Source organism: Zingiber officinale, chromosome 1A, assembly GCF_018446385.1.
Source record: "Zingiber officinale cultivar Zhangliang chromosome 1A, Zo_v1.1, whole genome shotgun sequence".
Taxonomy (NCBI): domain Eukaryota; kingdom Viridiplantae; phylum Streptophyta; class Magnoliopsida; order Zingiberales; family Zingiberaceae; genus Zingiber; species Zingiber officinale.
Window position 1 is genome coordinate 59,201,249 of NC_055987.1, and position 17,390 is coordinate 59,218,638.

General features: G+C 37.0%; 1 protein-coding gene across 1 annotated transcript; it reads left to right on the plus strand.

The window, feature by feature from the left end:
* The first annotated feature begins 1,438 nt into the window (after window positions 1-1,438).
* On the plus strand, window positions 1,439-3,088 carry LOC122025374 (geranylgeranyl diphosphate reductase-like). Its single transcript, XM_042584183.1, has one exon. The coding sequence runs from the start codon at window positions 1,487-1,489 to the stop codon at window positions 2,915-2,917; it is 1,431 nt and encodes a 476-aa protein (XP_042440117.1). The 5' UTR covers window positions 1,439-1,486; the 3' UTR covers window positions 2,918-3,088.
* The last annotated feature ends 14,302 nt before the right edge of the window (window positions 3,089-17,390 follow it).

Below are 17,390 nucleotides of genomic sequence, written 5' to 3' on the forward strand. Positions count from 1 at the left end.
TGACACTTATTTAACGATTTATGAAATATCTCATGGTGAGTTAATTTAGTACATATTCTCTAATATATACTCATGTGTCAACCTAATATCTCATATCTATGACTTGTGAGATTAAGTCATCCGTTGACTTACATGTTAATCTCAACACATTAATATTGTCCTTGTATATTAATGCTTGATTATGAATAATTAAGAGTAGCATTTTATATATCTACAATATCTCACTATCAATTCAACTACTTGATATGTTGTATACTAGAACCTACTACTCTAAGATATTATTATATTTATTCATTCGACACTGAACTGAAGTAAATATAATAAAAAACTTTATCTTTTATTAATTAGTGAAATATAATAAAAAAATATTCTTATCAATTATCTCATAAATAATACTAGGACTAATAATAATAATTTTTGGAATCTTTTTTTTTCCATTTGAAAATATGATTTGGATGCTTTAAAGATTGTGTTGGAGTTGTAGCTATGAGAGAGCGAGAGAGGTATTCTAGTGCTCTTTATAAATTTTAAAAAAACTAGACGCGTCCTTTAGGAAAATGTCAATATATTACTAATGGAGCGACTCTTTTGAATAGATTTTTCTTTTTCTCTAAGATTAAGGTAAAAATAGAAATCTGAGATGGACGCAATTAGGACGGTAAATAAATTGAATCGAGTTGAATTTTAGGATGTTTAAACTTATTTAATAAAATAATCGAGTAGATGAACTTAAAATGAATCAAGTTTTTAAATGATTATTCAAATTTTGTTTGATTTATTTTTTATGAGCTTGAATTTGTTTGAAATTTGACTTGAACTTGATTTGTTTAGATGCTATTAAACTCTCAATTTAAGTTTAGCTTGAATTTGGTTCGAGTTTGATTCATTTAAATATTATTGGGATCTCAATTCAAACTTATTTAATTATTTAAATTTTTAGTTATTTAATTGATTATTGAGCTTGATAATTTAACTTATTTATTTATTTATTTTATTATTTATTTAATATATTAAAAAAAATATTAATAAATATGATTTATGAACATTATTCATAAATATTATTTACTAATATTATTCACAAATATCTTTTTATGAATATTAACCAACTAAATACATATATATTCAAATTTATTTATTTAATTTAACAAATCATATAAATTTATTTATTTAATTAATCTTATATATTAAATAAATATAAATAAACTCCTATCAAATTAAATACTTAACTTATTCACAACTGTAGTTCATTTACCGCCCCCTGACGCCACGAACTTACATGTGCGGGTGGTATCGTTCGGACGTGAATGTGTAATTTGGAAGACGATGGATTGGGATGTTCGCTGTCTCAGACAAAAACAGAGGGAAAGGAACCCACCCAACGTGGGTGGCCCCGCGCTTGGTCCATGGTCGACCATCGTAGCACGGCAACATAACAACCCTAATTTTGATTCTGCAAATCACACTACACTCTCCACCACCGACAACTATGGCCGCCGTCTCCTCTTCCCATCCTCTCCACGGCGACCGCCACTGCCTTCTCTCCTCCTCCTCCTCCTCCCGCTTCTATCTTCGGCTCAGAGCCCACCGCATCACCTCAACGCGGAGGTCGCCTCCCTCTACCGCGGTCCCCATCGTGGCCTCCTCTTCTTCCTCCCGCCCCCTCCGCGCGGCCGTAATTGGAGGTGGTCCCGCTGGTGCCTCTGCCTCCGAGGCACTCTCCCTTGGCGGCGTCGAGACCTTCCTCATCGAGCGATCCCCTTCCGGCTCCAAGCCTTGCGGTGGAGCCATACCCCTCTGCATGCTCTCCGAGTTCGACCTCCCGGCCCACCTCGTCGACCGCTGCGTTACCCGCATGCGCGTCCTCTCCCCCTCCAATCGCATCGCGGACTTCGGCCGATCCCTTCACCCCAACGAGTTCATACCCATGCTCCGACGCGAGGTCCTCGACTCATTCCTCCGCAACAGAGCGGTTAGCGCCGGCGCTCACCTCCTCCCTGGCCTTTGCACCTCTCTCCAACTTCCCGCATCCGAGTCTGATCCCTACATCGTCCACTACACCGCTTCCCCGCCCTCCCCTGGCTCCCTCGCCGGCATCCCCTCCACCCTCGCCGTTGACGTCGTCGTCGGAGCTGACGGTGCCAACAGCCGCGTCGCCCGCGCCGTCTGCGCGGGCGGCTACGCCACCGCCATTGCCTTCCAGGAGCGCATTCGCCTCCCCCCCGCGGCCATGTCCCACTACGCAGACCTCGCAGAGATGTACGTCGGGACCGACGTCTCGCCTGACTTCTACGCCTGGGTCTTCCCCAAGTGCGACCACGTGGCCGTCGGCACTGGGACGTCCATCGCCAAGCACGACATCAAGCGACTGCAGGGTGGCATCCGCGCCAGGGCTGGACCCAAAATCGTCGGCGGTGAGGTGATCCGTGTGGAGGCGCACCCAATTCCCGAGCACCCGCGGCCGCGTCGAGTGGTAGGGCGGGTAGCACTGGTGGGAGACGCAGCTGGGTACGTCACCCGTTGCTCCGGCGAAGGAATCTACTTCGCCGCCAAGTCGGGGCGAATGTGCGGGGAGGCTATAGTGAGGTCATGGAAGGAGCGTGGCATGGTCACTGAGACCGACCTCAAGAATGAGTACCTGGGGAAATGGGACGATGAATACTTGGGAATGTTTCGCTTCCTGGACCTACTGCAAAGGGTCTTCTACGGGAGCAATGCCGGTCGAGAGGCGCTGGTGGAATTGTGCGCCGACGAGTACGTCCAAAGGATGACGTTTGAGAGTTACCTCCACAAGAGAATGGCGACGGGGGACTGGAGGAAAAACTTGGGTTTGGCGTGGAGGACCGTTAGCAGTCTAATGAGGGCGAGTATTGTGGGGTGGGAGATTGAGAGACTGAGGATGACTGCTGTGGACTCCTGAAACAACCATCTTCTTTCTCGGTTATCTGATTAACGCCCTGAGGCTGAGATCTTTCTACCAACTAGTTCTTGTGATGAATCCTAGTAGCTTGCATGCCATTTGAACACTACTGCATGAGTGGATGTATGTTGAACATTTTATCCCCACGAATAAAAATGTTTTTAAGTTTCACGATGTGGTTCTTTTTAGTTGTCAAGTTACTCGGACTTGATTCTATTTATTATATAGTTGTTCTGCTTTGGTATTTGCCTTCTGGTCGTGACTCTTGTTTGGTTTTTTAGTTTGCTATTGTTATAGTTCGTGGATCGCAGGAGAGATGAAGAAGTATGGCTGCTTTGATCCCATTGTTAACCTGTAAGTTAAGTTCCCATCTCCTTTCTACATTTTATGGAGAATTAAGCAGATGATTTGTTTTTTTTTTATTTATGCTTTGATTTTGTAGTCCAGGGGCAAAACCTAGTCAACCTTGTTTCTTTTCTTCTCCCTTTTTTTCCTTTGCTTTACTTTCTCATCCTTCATCTTTGTTTCTGACCCAGAGGTGAGTTGTCCGAATTTGATGGAATTAATGGTTGTTCCTTTTGATGTTGGATGAAATAGATGTAACTGATAATTTGATGTTGCAATGGATCTACTTCTTTTAATATAGTTCTATCTTAAGTACACGGAAATCTCAGTCATGGAATTTTGATCAAAAGTGTTGATTTTGATGAGGTATGGGGTACTGATCTCACATAAACGAGGAAACAAAAATAAATAATTTGAAAAGTATAATAATCATTGTTAATTGACTGTCAAAATGGACCAATTATCGAACAACTCGAATTCAAGTTCATACGTCATTAGAATGTGCATCAAACATGCTCGGCTTGACAAGAGAGTTTTGTAAAGTCTCATGGCGGAAAAAATTAATTTTGGGTAAGATACGCAAACATATGGAGCATTTTTTTTCCCATCCGGTCTTATTAAGATGAGCTGGGTTTACACTCACGTGCAGCAAACTTTGCCCAGAGGAGACAGAGTGGTTGGTAATTTTTTGGAAAAAAAATGATAATCTCATTTAGTCTCATAGATTATCTCTGAGATTATCAGTTTGATCTCACGAAAATTTTTCATCAATCATCAGGGTAAATCGGGAAGCGTACGTGGTGGTCAGTCCAGAAATCCAACATCCTTTAATTACACACTTCATTTGAAAGAAAAATTTCTATAAATATGTTGTAACTGGATTCTTTATTACAAGGGTTTATTGAGGTACTTGATGTTTGTAATTTTTGTTGGGCAAATATCAAAAGGGTGATAATATTTTAGACAAAAATTAAACGGGTGTCTTGAATTTTATAAATCATTAAAAGGGTACATTTTAAAAAAAAAAAAATTAAATCAAAAGGGCACCCTTTTAATATTTTTATCCTCAAAATATCCCTTGATCCATGCTGTCGTAGAAGCTATCGGGTAGTTATTACAATATGTAGAAGATATCGTATAGCTTCTATAACATGTTTATGGTGAGTTTAGTGTTTAACATTTAGGGTTTATAACGTATAAAAGTTATCTAATAGTTGTTGTAGAAATTACTTAGTAACTATTATAACGTGTCTAAAATGAATTTAGGATTTAGGGTCTCTAAACGTTATTATATTAAAATAATATTTATCAATTTGATCAAAATTATTTAAACTTCCTTAAAATCATTTTAAAAACGGTTGTAAAAGCTTTATATACTTGCTATAACCTTAAACCCTAGACTCATCATACCGTATAAGAGATAATAGGTAGTTTCCTCATTTAGTAGCTACTAGGTAGCATCCACTTGTTGCAACTACTAGGTAGTTTTTACATGGTATAAACTCATCTAAACACATTATAATAGTTACTTGATAACTTCTACATGTTATAAAAATTATTCGTTAGCTTCTATATGTTGTGACAACTACTACTACAATAGTACTAGATCAAAAGGGTATTTTTAGGATAAAGTCATTGAAGAGGTGCCCATTTATTTATTTTTTTTTTAAAGAGATGCTCATTTAAATTTTTATTTAATTTGGAATGTCCTTTAAATTTTTATCCAAATATTTTATTCTAGTGCTACACCCTCACTAGTTGTCATAATATGATAAAATAAATCACTTTAACTTGATTAAAAAATGTGTACATATAATAATTTTAAATTACAAATTATATATCAACTTAACTAAAATTATTTAAACTTATCAAAATCATTTAAAAGAAAGATTAAAATCACTATAAAATGTAATCATGAAATGAATATTACAACTAGTCAATTAGTGGCAATTAGTGGGAGCTATAATAATTTTATGATCTTTAATATTGTTAAAGATGCTTTTAATAAGTTTAAATTTTTGTTTGACCATTTGTATACAATTTTTTTTTTTTTGATATGAAAGTGTTTTTTTGTGTGATTTCTATTAAGTCAAATTTAAAAAAATATTTATTTTAACATATTGTAGTAATTATGATAGAAGATAACTAAACATCCTTATCGTTGCAACCAGTGAGGGAGGCAAGGGGGCACGAGAGTATACAAAAGCACCCCTTTGCTCCCGAGCTACAGTCAGGGGCAAGGTCATGATGAGCCGATGAGGATGACGAGCTCGAGTAGCACCGTCCATCTATCGTCCAGTGTCATAGACTCGCAATCGCGCTCGCTGTCGCCTGTCGACATCGAGCACATTTTCTCCACTGCAGTCTGCGAAAGAAATCAAAGAGTTATAAAGAAGACGACTCTTTTGTTGTTGTTTTTTCTTTTATTTGTTTTTCTGTTTTTTCTAATGACACATGTGCTTAAGTTAGGAAGGAAAGGAAAAAAAAAAGCGTTAATAACTTTTAACCCTATTCAAACATTTGCTCAATTGCTCGCCTCGACCGCCGCATGCAGCACTGCTTACCTTTTTGCTCAGCGTCCGCTCGCCCTCTCACCTGTGGTCTGCCTGGAAGTGGCTCGCCTATCTGTCCGGTGCCCCCTTGCCCGTGGCTCGCTTGTCGGAGGCTACAGTGCCCGCCTCGACTGCTATTGCCTATCATAGCCTGTGTTGTTGTGATTGTTAGGATATATACTAAAAGTCTAGCTTTTTGTATAAACATTTATCTAGAAATAAGAATCACATTGGTCAAATTTCTACATTTAAGATAAAAGTAGTTGTTCAATTAATTTATATTATAGATAACATGGTGTGTGAAGTCACACACAGAGGATCATGTTATCAGTACCTTATAAATTATAAACAGTAGCTCACGACCAAGATAGAAAGGAACAAACCATTGGAAGGTCGTAGTGTAATTAGGTATTAATTTATCTTAACTATATAATTACACTAGTACACTTAGAGTGTATTGAGTAGGACCATTAGAAGTCGTTTCTTTTTATACTGACTTTATAAAGAAACAAAGACCTCAGTTATTATGGAAGTGTGTGCTCTTAATCCTAATATAATAACAAGCACATATATTTGATATTTATTTCTTTAATTTATCAATGGGTGAGATTTAGTTCGATAAATCAATAAGCCCGATAAGTTGGGAAATGATATCACTTATAGCGTGCGTTGTTGATTATAGAAGGAAACTGTGTCCTAGTGATCTAGGTTGATAATGCCCCCAAGAGGAGCTCATAAGGATTGTCATGTTAAACCCTGCAGGTGGACTTAGTCCGACATGATGATAAGGTTGAGTGGTACTACTCTTGGACTAAAATATTAATTAAGTGAGTTGTCAGTAACTCATTTAATTAGTGGACATTCGACATCTTAAATACAGGGAGACTAACACACTTATAATAAGAAGGAGCCCAAAATGTAATTTGGGATTGGTGCGGTAGTTCAATAATAGTTCTTTAGTGGAATGAATTATTATTGATGAAATTAAATTATGTGTTCGGGGCGAACACGGGATACTTAATTTCATCGGGAGACCAAAACCAATTCCTCCTCTCGGTCCCTATCGTAGCCTCTTGTATATAGAGATTTATACCCACCTTCTTACCCACTCTTTGGTGGCCGGCCAAGCTAGCTTGGAATCCAAGCTAGGGTCGGCCAAGACCCAAACGTTGAGCCAAGTTAATTGGCTGGCCATAGCTTGGTGCCCAAGCTTGATTGGCCGACCATATTAAAAGGGAATTTATTTTTAATTAAAATTATTTCTTATGTGGATATCATGGTTTTAAAAGAGAGTTTAAAATTTAAATCTTTCCTTTTATAGCTTTCTACAAAAGATTAAGAAAAGATTTGAAATCTTTCCTTATTTGTAGATTGAAAGGAAATTTTAATTTTGAGAAAACTTTCCTTTTTTAACCATGTTCATGATTTAAAAGAGAGTTTAAAAATTAAATATTCTCTTTTATTAATTTCTACAAAAGATTAAGAAAAGATTTGATATCTTTTCTTATTTGTAGATTGAAAGGAGATTTTAATTTTAGAGATAATTTTTCTTTTTGGAAATTATCCACATGTTTAAAAGAAAGATTTTAATTTATAAAATTTTATTTTTACTAACCAATCATGAAGGGATAGAAATTATTGAAGAAATTTTTATAAATTTCTAGAAACAAATTAGGATGTTTTAATTCTTGTGTGAATTAAACTTTCCTTGTTTTGGAATTAGAAGTGGTCGGCCATGATGTTTATTAGGAGGACATTATTTTTTAATTAAATTTTTTTTTTCCTTTTCATGGCAAAAGAATTAAGGAAGTTTTTATTTAAATTTCCTTATTTGCCAAGACCAAGGATTATAAAAGAGGGGGTAGAGGTGCCTTCAAAGGTGAACGACTTTATTATTTTTCTCTCCCTCTTTTCCTTGGTGTGGCCGGTCCTTCAAATTCTTCCCTCTCCTTTTTCTTTCTTCTCCTTGATGGCCGAATCTCTTCAATCTTTGAAGCTTGGAAGGTGGCCGGATCTTGCTTGGAGAAGAAGGAGGAAAAGGAGGTTTTGTTTCTAGCATCCCTTGAAGCTTGGTGGTGGTGGTCGGACCTCTACTTCTCATAGAGAATTCTTGGTGGCCGAATCTAGCTTGGAGAAGAAGGAGCTTGGTGGTTCTCGTCTCGGAAGATCGTTGCCCACACAACGTCCGAGATTAGAAGAGGAATACAGTAGAAGATCAAGAGGTTATTTTTACTTACAAAGAAAGGTATAACTAGTAATCGTTTTCCGCATCATAATAGTTTTCATTGTATAGTTATTTTTAGAAATACCAAACACAAGAGGCATATGATTCTAGAGTTTTCAGATTTGTTTCGAAGTTGTGTTTCTTTTATTTTATTTTTCAAATTTGTGATTCGATTGTTCTTTTTGGTTAACCTAGAGTTATTTAAGGAAATTAAATATTATCTTTCCTTAAAAGGCTTTGTCTAGACGGTGGTGGTTGCTCCCATATCCAAGAAGGCCATGTGCCTCACCATGTAGTCTTGGAAGCCAATTTTAGAAATTAATATTTAATGAAATTAATAACATAGGTGGATTTGAATCAATAGTGTTAAGTTCTGCTTGCGATTCAAATCTAAACCATTAAGAACAGATATGTTAAATTTGGAATCAATGATGTTAAGTTCCGTCTGCAATTCCTAATTTAACTTCTAAAGAACACAATAGGTTATTTAAGGAAAGGTTTGACACTTGTACAAAAATTTTGTACAGTGGAACCGGTATGATTTTCTTAGGACTAACCAACAATTGGTATCAGAGCTAGGGTTTGCCTCTGTGTGTTTGGTTTTCAAATAGATTATGCACATGTCATACATAATTTAGGCAGGATAATAGTAGGATGTGCTAACTTTGTGGTTGTAGGCTCCAACTATTATGGCATATAGATATTGTGTGTGATTAGATCCTTGGACATGTCAAGGGCATTTTATTGTGTGTGCATATTGTATGTATCAAATACAGCAGGAGCTGTGTTATTTTTAGAATTTTATTTTCGATCTAGAATATATGTACATTCCTTTATGGAATATAGAATCGACACATGTAAAATTCTATTTTTGTCGCGGATCGGATGCTTGCGAGGCGTGGTATTTTTGAAGCACCAGTGGCGCAGCGGAATAAGAAACAAGATGGATGTGACATCTCGATCCGATGGCGGTGGCTAAAGATGGCAGCAGCTAGGGTTGAAGCATACAGAGGACAGTGATGAAAATGTCATAATAGTTGGAAAATTAAATTTCATATTTATTGCTTTTATTTACTGTGATGTGTGTGTGCATGTAATGTATGCTAGCATAGGTTAAAATTCGTCACCATAAATAACTAAGTGGGAGAGGGATTAGTATATAAATCCCACGGTCTCCATTACTGGTTTGTAAGTGAAGCAACAAGCTTGCGTGTTGGCTCTGAGTGCCTCCCTCCACAACGGATGGGTTTGTTTGCGGATCACTAGATCAAACTTCCTTTATGGATGGTTATAGGAAATTATTTAGGATGTGTGTGATCTTCTCCAACTGAAGGGGCACAATTCTATTTAATGGACTAAGTATCAAGTAATGGTATATACTTAGACACATTTAATAGTATCCTCCCCAACGGAGTCACTGCTATTACTTGTGTGACTAAAGGGAAACCAACTATTAATTTGTCATAAAACTAGGGTGACAAAATAATAAAATTAATGGGGTTAAAACCCCTCTTACAAATGATTGATTTTGTATACGTCCACACTAACGTAGAATACAAAATTAACGGCGTTTGAGATAATTTTATTTGTCATAAAGTTAGGTTGACAAGATAGTTAATGGGGAAAACCCTCCTCTTACAAATGTTGATTTTGTGTACGTTCATACTAACGTGGCAGCAAAATTCACGGTGTTTTGAGGTGTTGGTAAATTTAAATAGTATTGTTTGAGGAATCAATATTATTTTAAATTCAGAGTCTTGACCAAATATTTGATCAAAGACAGACTAACTATTAATTTTATTTGTCATAGGTTGACAAGATAATAAAAATTAATGGATAAAATCTCCTTTTAGAATTTGTATACGTCCACACTATCGTGGCATACAAAATTCACGGGGATTTTGAGATGTTGGTCTTGACCAAATATTTTTGTGATTCTTAGGTTTGCAAATGTTAGTCAATCCCCTAGTTGTTATACTATAGAATAGACTTAGTTGTCCCAATTATTATGATTGGAAATAAGACTTGGACATTCAGGTAGACTGTCCTCTTAGAACTAAGAATAATATAAGTGTATTTGATTCATTAGTTGTTGAAACATGTTTAGTGGTGTTATCTACCAGTACCTGGTGAGTAGATATGAGAGCCACTATCATGTCTGCAATTCATTGCAGGGGCTCCAGGAAACCCGACAACTATATGAAGAGAAATCACCGTCTATATGGGCACTACTGTAAAAGTAGCAGCTGTTACAGTGGGAGATGTTAATCCTATGATAGGAATAAAAATGAATTTGGAGAAATTGTCTATATATACCAAGTTTAAAAAGAATTCGATTTCGGTTTCTAAACTATCAAAGAATAGATATTCTGTCTATTTTGATAAAAAACTTGTTATCAAGAAAAATAGGGAAATTATCTGTTCTGGTACATTGGTTGACAATTTATAAATCCAATAACTCCCACGATGCAATAAATGGAAATTAATAACACATCTTCTAACTATTAAGAGAAAGCAACCTTCAGAAATGAACCAATTATATCTTTGGCATCAAAGGCTAGGTTATTTTAACTTAAGTAGAATTCATTGATAGCTGATGAACTTTTGGGTTCATTGGTAGTGGAAATCTTTCCAACCTGAGAGTCTTACTTGGAAGGAAAAATAACCGAGAAGCTTTTAAATCTAAGGGGTATGGAGCCAAATATATAATGGAATTGGTTCATTCTGATTTGTGTGGTCCTATGACTATCCAGACAAGAGGTAATTTCGAATATTTCATCTATTTTATAGACAACTATTCGAGACACAGATAGATGTACTTGATACACCACAAGTCTAAGTGCTTTGATTAGTTCAAAGAGTACGAGGCTGATGCGGAGAAATGTCAAAGTAAAAATATCGAGACACTACGGTGAGATTGTAGTAGCAAATACCTCTTAGGAGAATTTAGGAGTCACTTATCAGAAGTAGGGATTCAATCCCAACTAACTGCACCTGGTACACTCCAACAGAATGGTGTAGTGGAAAGAAGGTATGAGGCTCTTATGGAATAATTAGATCAATGATGAGTTATTAAGAAAATTACCAAATTCGTTTTAAGGATATACACTGGAAACGGAAGTGAACATAGTATCTTCTAAGTCAGAACTCTCTACTCCCATAGAATTGCAGAATGGGCGTAAGCCTAGTTTGAAGCATATTCAGATTTGGGTGGTCTAGCACATGAGGGACACTGATAAGTTGGGCAGGAGTTCACTTGTTTGTAAGTTATCCTAGAGAAACGAGAGGAGATTTAGAGTCCTTAAAATCAGAAGGTCATTGTTAGCACCAATGCCCGATTTCAGAAAAGGATTATACAATGAACCACAAGCCCATAAGTAAAATTGTTCTTAAAGAAATGACACGTCTAATCTAGTACCAACTGTACAAGATGAAATATCACAAGAAACTGTAACACATATCACAAATGATACACAATTGTAGAAAGTGCCTTGTCGTAGTGGGAGGGTTGTTAGACAACCTAAAAGATTCATGTTTTGGGAGAGTCTTTGGACTTGATCCCTTGTGGACATGAACCTGATCTCTGGACATATGACGAAGCATTCCAAGATAAAGATGCAGCGTCCTTGCAAAGAATACAGAATTAGAATATATGTATTCTAATAGAGTCTGGAAGCCTATAAAATCACCAAATGGTGTAAAAGTCATTGGGGAAAAATAAGTCTACAATAGGAAAAGAGGGATAGACAGGAAGGTAGAAACTTTCAAAGCAAGGCTTGTTGAAAAAGGAAACTTTTTACCGGTAGCCATGCTTAAGTCTACCCGGATTCTTTTATCTATAAGATTTAGTAAATGGATGTCAAGACAGCTTTCTTTAAATGGAAGTCTTGAAGAAAACATCCATATAAAATAACCACCACTGACTACAACACCTCATTATATTTTTATCTAGATCCACCACTGGCTGAACATATTATAACAGCTGCTATTAGTTTGTTGCAGTAACATTAAATAAAAGTATTTTTGATCTAAGTAATATATTAGGGTCTTCTTTAGATTTTTTTTTTAAGTGACTTCTTGTGACGATTCAAATAATCAATGGGTTCATTTGATATTTGTTCATTTTCATTTAATAGGGTTGCATCTAGCAAATAATAATCATATAATATATGTATCCTTAAGAAGAGATGCTTGTGGACTCAATGACAAACGAGGGAAAACTTTGTTCCCTGTGGAGTTTGGTACATGAAATTCGTCAACACAAGGTCCATCTATTATACGACATTATTCTGTGGTTGGTCATAGACTCATAATTTCACACTCACAAATGGTTATTTTGTTGACTGAAGGTGTAAGAAAATTGAATATAAATAGAAGGGTGATGCATCCAAAATCCACGTACTAGTCGAAGGCTAATGTAGAAGTTTCCTTCAGTGATGTAGATGATTTTGTGTGGATTAACATGCGTCAAAGGGTGTCGGAGTTGTCCGTCAAATTCTTTCCGTTGCTTAACTCAATCCTCAGTGACATAGCTCAAGAGAGAAGAAATAGAATGCTAGAGCTAGAAAAACAAAAAATAGAAGAAATAAAGTTAGGATCGGGTTTACCTCTTTATATGACTTGTACTCTAATTGTTATGGTTGCTAGTCTCTTGGGGTATGGGTCGTAGTAGGCAGTGACGGATCCAGATAAAAAAGAAAGAGTGTGCTCAAAGAAGGGAGCTGGAGCTTGTCTTTCTTCTTGCCGCCCCTCGGACTACAGCATATTGATAGAATTTTCTAAGAGCAAGAAGGTACTCATGTTGGTTGCTACTCGGAAAACCTATAGGTTCCACTATATAAAAAATTTTGTACAAAGGTCTGAACCTTTTCCTAGCTACCATGTGTTCTTTTAAATTAAATTTTGGATCGTCTACGGAACTTAACACGTTTGATCCAAAACTTAATCTATTTGTTCTTTTAGGTTTTGACTTGGATCTCCTGCGGAACTTAACACGTTCGACCCAAGTCTCCTTAAGTTATTAATTCCATTAAATATTAATTTCCATAATTGGTTCCCAGTACTGACGTGGCGAGGCACATGACCTTCTTGGATATGGGAGCAACCACCACCGACTAGACAAAACCTTTTATAGAAAGCTAATATTTAATTTCCTAAAATAACTTTAGGTTAACCAAAGAGAACAATCAAATCACAAGGAAAAGAAAATACAAAAGAACACAACATCGAAAAACATATTCGAAATTTTAGAACGTAAGCCTCTTGTATTTGGTATTATTTCCATAAATAACTAGCATGATGCGGAAAGAAAAATTACTAGTTATACCTTGTAGAAAAACCTCTTGATCTTCTACCGTATTCCTCTTCTAACCTCGGACGTTGTGTGGACAACGATCTTCCGAGATGAGAAACCACCGAGCACCTTCTTCTCCTCCTAGCTAGGTTCGGCCAAAACAAGAAAGCTTCACCAAGGAAGAAGAAAAAACACCAACCAAGCTCTAAGAGATGCAAACTTCCTCTCCTTCTTCTTCTTCTTCTCCAAGTAGTATCCGGCCTCCACAAGAGCTCCAAGCAATAGAGAGTTTCGGCCACCACAAAGAGGAAGAAGAGAAGAGATGATGGCCGGCCACAACACCAAGGAAAAGAGGGAGAGAAAATAATAGAGGTTATCTCTCTTGAAGGCACCCTCACCCCTTCTTTTATATTCCTTGGCCTAGGCAAATTAGGAAATTTAATTACAATAAAATTTCCTCAATTTCCTTGACATGATTTAATTGAGAAAAATAAAATAAAAATTTCCCAATTAAATCTACATTGGCCGGCCACATCATTGGAGAACAAATTGGACAAGTTTCAATCAACAATTAAAACTTCCTAATTTGTTTTCAGAAATTTTAAAAAATAAAATTTCTCTTTAAAATCTCTTCATGGTTGATAAAAGGAAATTTCTATAATTTTAATTTTATCAACATGTGAATAATTTTAAAGAGAAAATAAAATATCTCACCAATCTACAAATAAGGAAAGAGATCTAATCTCTTTCTTTAATCTTTTGTAGATCTTTTATAAGAGAGATATTTTAATTTAAATTCTCTTTAATAAATTATTTCTTCCACATAATAAAAATTAAAATTAAAATTCCTTTTTAATTTAATTTGGCCGGCCCCCACTAGCTTGGGTTCAAGCTAGGGCCGGCCACCCAAATTCATACCTAGGTCGGCCTTAGCTTGTTTCCAAGCTAGCTTGGCCGGCCCCTATTGGGTGGGAATAGAAGGTGGGTATAGGTGGGTATAGAACTCTACAAATAAGAGGCTACGATAGGGACCGAGAGGAGGAATTGGTTTTGGTCTCCCGATAAAATTAAGCATCCCGTGTTCGCCCCGAATACACAACTTAATTTTATCAATGATAATTCATTCCACTAGAGAATTATCATTGAACTACCGCACCAATCCCAAATTACATTTTTGGGCTCCTTCTTATTATGAGTGTGTTAGTCTCCCTGTGTTTAAGATATCGAATGTCCACTAATTAAGTGAGTTACTGACAACTCATTTAATCAATATCTATGTCCAAGAGTAGTACCACTCAACCTTATCGTCATGTCGGACTAGGTCCACTTGTAGGGTTTAACATGACAATCCTTATGAGCTCCTCCTGGGGACATTATCAACCTAGTATCTCTAGGACACAGTTTCCTTCTATAATCAACAACACACACTATAAGTGATACCATTTCCCAACTTATCGGGTTTATTGATTCATCGAACTAAATCTCACCCATTGATAAATTAAAGAAATAAATATCAAACATATGTGTTTGTTATTATATTAGGATTAAGAGCACACACTTCCATAATAACTGAGGTCTTTGTTCCTTTATAAAGTCAGTATAAAAGAAACGACCTCTAATGGTCCTACTCAATACACTCTGAGTGTACTAGTGTAATTATATAGTCAAGATAAACTAATACCTAATTACACTACGACCTTCTAATGGTTTGTTCCTTTCCATTTTAGTCGTGAGCTACTGTTTATAATTTATAAGGTACTGATAACATCATCTTCTGTATGTGACACCACATACTATGTTATCTACAATATAAATTATATGAACAACTACAAACAAATGTAGACAATTTGACCAAATGTGATTTTTTATTCATAATGAATGTTTACAAAGCTTAGGCTTTCAGTATACACTCCAACAATCTCCCACTTATACTAATGACTAAGCTGTCATATCTTCTACCATACATCTGATTCACATTCCCTCCACATGCCGATCGAAAGCTTTCGCCAGAAGGGCCTTAGTGAAAGGATCTGCCAGGTTATCCGCTGATGCAATCTTGGCGATGACAACTTCTCCTCGCTTCACAATATCTCGTATCAGGTGGACTTGCACTCTCGTGGTTCCTTCGAGTTTGCAACTGCACTGCTATTATCACAATAAATTGTGATGATTTTGGGCAAACCAGGAATCACATCTAAGTCCATTAGAAAGTTCCTGAGCCATACTGCTTCTTTAGCCGCCTTGCTACATACTCAGCTTCCATGGTTGAGTCCGAAACGCATTTCTGCTTAACACTCCTCCATGAAATGGCTCCACCTCCTAAAGTAAACACATAGCCTGATGTAGACTTACTGTTATCCCTATCTGATTGGAAATCTGAATCCGTGTAACCTACAGGGAGCAGATCGTCTACTTGGTAAACTAGCATATAATCTCTAGTCCTTCTCAGGTACTTTAATATATGCTTTACTGCAGTCCAATGTCCTTGTCCAGGGTTACTCTGATATCTGCTGACCATGCCCACGGCAAAACAGATATCAGGTCTCGTACATAGCATTGCATACATTAGGCTTCCTACAGCCGAAGCATAAGGAACTGCTTTCATGTCCTCTATCTCTTTCGACGTCTTTGGAGACATTTCTTTAGATAGAGCTACTCCATGTCTAAAAGGTAAGAAACCTTTCTTGGAATCCTGCATGCTAAAACGAGCAAGGATTGTATCTATATATGAAGCTTGGGACAGACACAACATTCTTTTCTTACGATCCCTTATAACTTTGATCCCAAGAATGTGTGCACAATCTCCTAAGTCCTTCATATCAAATTGTTTGGACAACCATACCCTTACGTCTGATAATACCTTGACATTGTTGCCAATTAACAAAATATCATCTACGTATAGTACAAGAAATACCACCACGTTTCTGTTACACTTCTTATATACACAAGACTCATCCGGACTTTGAATAAATCCAAATGACTGGATTACTTTATTAAACCGGATGTTCCAAGATCTTGAAGCTTGCTTTAGTCCATAAATGGACCGATTTAGCTTGCAGACTAGATGCTCTTTGCCTTTTTCAATGAACCCTTCTGGTTGCTTCCTATGGATGTTCTCTTCAAGACTTTCATTAAGGAAAGCTGTCTTGACATCCATTTGCCAAATCTCATAATCCATATGAGCAGCAATGGATAAGAGTATCCGGATAGACTTAAGCATGACCACCAGTGAAAAGGTCTCCTCATAATCGATTCCCTCTTTCTGAGTGTACCCTTTCGCAACAAGCCTAGCTTTGAAGGTTTCTACCTTCCCGTCTGTCCCTCTTTTTCTTTTGTAGATCCACTTGCATCCAACGGCTTTTACACCATCAGGTGGTTCTACAAGCTCCCAGACTTTATTAGAGTACATAGACTCTATTTCAGAATTCATTGCCTTTTGCCAAGATCCATCTATATCTTGGAGTGCTTAGTCATATGTTCGTGGATCAGGTTCATGTTTACCGGGATCAAGTCCAAGACTCTCCCAAAACATGAATCTTTCAGTGCCTTACAACCCTCCCACTACGACGAGGCATCCGTGGTTGTGTATCATGTGTGACACGTGTTGCGGTCTCTTGTGGTACTTCATCTTGTCCTGTTGCTGAAGTAGACATGTCCTCTCTAAGTTCTTCTAAAACAACTTTGCTCGGGCTTGTGATCCATTATATAGTCTTCTTCTAAAAACTGGGCATTGGTGCTAACAATGACCTTCTGGTCTTTAGGACTATAAAATAAACCACCTTTCATTCCTTTGGGATATCCTACAAACACGCGAACTTCTGTACGGGATTCTAACTTATCAGCATCTGGTTTCAGCACATGTGCTGGACTACCCCAAATCCGAATATGTCTTAGACTGGGCTTTCGCTCATTCCACAATTCTATGGGAGTAGAAGAAACTGATTTAGAAGGTACTAAGTTCAGAACGTATACTGCTGTTTCCAAAGCATATCCCCAAAATGAATTTGGTAATTCTGAATAACTCATCATTGATCTAACCATCTCCATAAGAGTCCTATT